At 38.5% G+C, this 1,782-nt stretch overlaps 1 protein-coding gene across 1 annotated transcript; it reads right to left on the reverse strand.

The window, feature by feature from the left end:
• Positions 1-210: 210 nt before the first annotated feature.
• LOC114035100 (olfactory receptor 7A10-like) lies at positions 211-1,128 on the reverse strand. Its single transcript, XM_027851075.1, is given in 1 exon segment — positions 211-1,128. A coding segment is annotated over 1 exon segment (918 nt).
• Positions 1,129-1,782: the final 654 nt, after the last annotated feature.

Below are 1,782 nucleotides of genomic sequence, written 5' to 3' on the forward strand. Positions count from 1 at the left end.
ATGGCAACATTATAGCAAATCCATAAATCAATGCCAGGAAGGAGAACAGTCTGAGTGACAGTAAAAGAGATCATACAGCTAGGAAAACATCACCCTAAACTATAATCTTTGGACTATCTTGACCTTCCCAGTTTGGACTCAAGGTTTCTGCTTCTCAGACTTTTGACCTTAAATATCAATGCCACATTCCAGGTCCAGGGCCAGACCCCATCAATGAGAGGGCGGCCTTTTGCTAATAATTCTCCTCATGGCATCTTTTATATCTTTATTCCTCATGCTGTAGATGAAAGGGTTCAGCATGGGGGTGACCACGGAATACATCACTGAGGAGTGGGTAGCTGAGGAACTCAGATATACTCCAAGTCCAGTGCCATAGAATAATGTAACAACAGAGAGGTGAGACCCACAGGTAGAAAAGGCTTTATATTTCCCCCTAGGAGATAGAACTCACAATAAGGAGGAACATATCTGACTATAAGAGAAAAAGATCCCTGTGAGGGGGAGAATACTGAGCAGACCAGTTGCAAAATACGCTAAGATGTCATTGGTAAGGGTATCAGAACAAGAGAGCTTTGTAACTTAACTGATATCACAGAAAAAATGAGGAAGTTCATGTTCGGCACAGAAGAACAGCCATGCCACCAGTAAAGTGTGGAGAGTGGAGTTTAGAAGACTAATAGTCCATGAGATCAGAACCAGGAGGCCACAAATCCGTGGATTCATTATGGCGACATAGTGCAGAGGGTGACAGATGGCCACAAAGTGGTCATAGGCCATCACAGTGAGGAGAAAATTGTTTAAAAAACCAAAAACCATGAAGAAGTACATTTGGGCAAGGCATCCAGCATAGGAGATAACTTTACTGTGTGTTAGGATATTCAGCAGCATCTTGGGGACTGTAGTGGATACCATACAAAGATCAACAAAGGACAGATTAGAGAGGAAGAAATACATTGGTGTGTAGAGGTGGGAGTCAGAGCCAATGGCCAGCATGATCATAAGGTTCCCAACCACAGTGACCATATATATGCCCAGGAAGAGCCCAAATAGGGGCAGCTGCTGCTCTGGCTTCTCAGAAAGTCTCAGGAGGAGGAATTCTGATACACATGTTTGATTTCCTGCTCCCATGCATCTGGTGTATCTACAAAGAAAATGGTAATGGTAAGAACCTAAAATGGAAATGCAGGCTCTTCACACTTTTGTAACAGAAAGGAAACTAGATTTGGACTCAGAACACTCAAGTTTAAATTCCAGATCTGCCACTTAGTGTGTGTGTGATATTAGACAATTCACCTACACTTTATTAGACTCAATTTCCTCATGTGTAAAATAAAGTTGGATTAAGTGGTCTTAGTTTCTTTTCAGGGCTCACATCCCAGGAAACTCCACTAACCATACTTAGAACTTAAGAAATTATGAATGAAATGAAAAATCTCTTCTGAATAACAATATTCACTGAAGTTAAAAATGTTCTGCGAATTAAACATTAAACACAGAACAATAAAAAAAATGGAAGAACATGGAACAGAGAATTAACTTCAGTTTGGAAGAGGAAATAATTTTTTTTTCAATTCAACAAATAGTAGGAATGAATTGGGACCAAAAACGTGTGCCTGCTTATATGAAGTTAAAATATCTATAAAATAAAAACAATGAATTAAAAGAAAAAAGAAAAAATTAATTGGCAAAAGTATCTATAGTAGCTGTAACAGGAAAAAAAAGACATTTAAAATATATAAGGAATTGAGTTTTTAAAATCACAGAGGTAATTTAATCAACAAT

Source organism: Vombatus ursinus, unplaced genomic scaffold (assembly GCF_900497805.2).
Source record: "Vombatus ursinus unplaced genomic scaffold, bare-nosed wombat genome assembly UNPS02009173.1, whole genome shotgun sequence".
In the NCBI taxonomy this organism is placed as follows: domain Eukaryota; kingdom Metazoa; phylum Chordata; class Mammalia; order Diprotodontia; family Vombatidae; genus Vombatus; species Vombatus ursinus.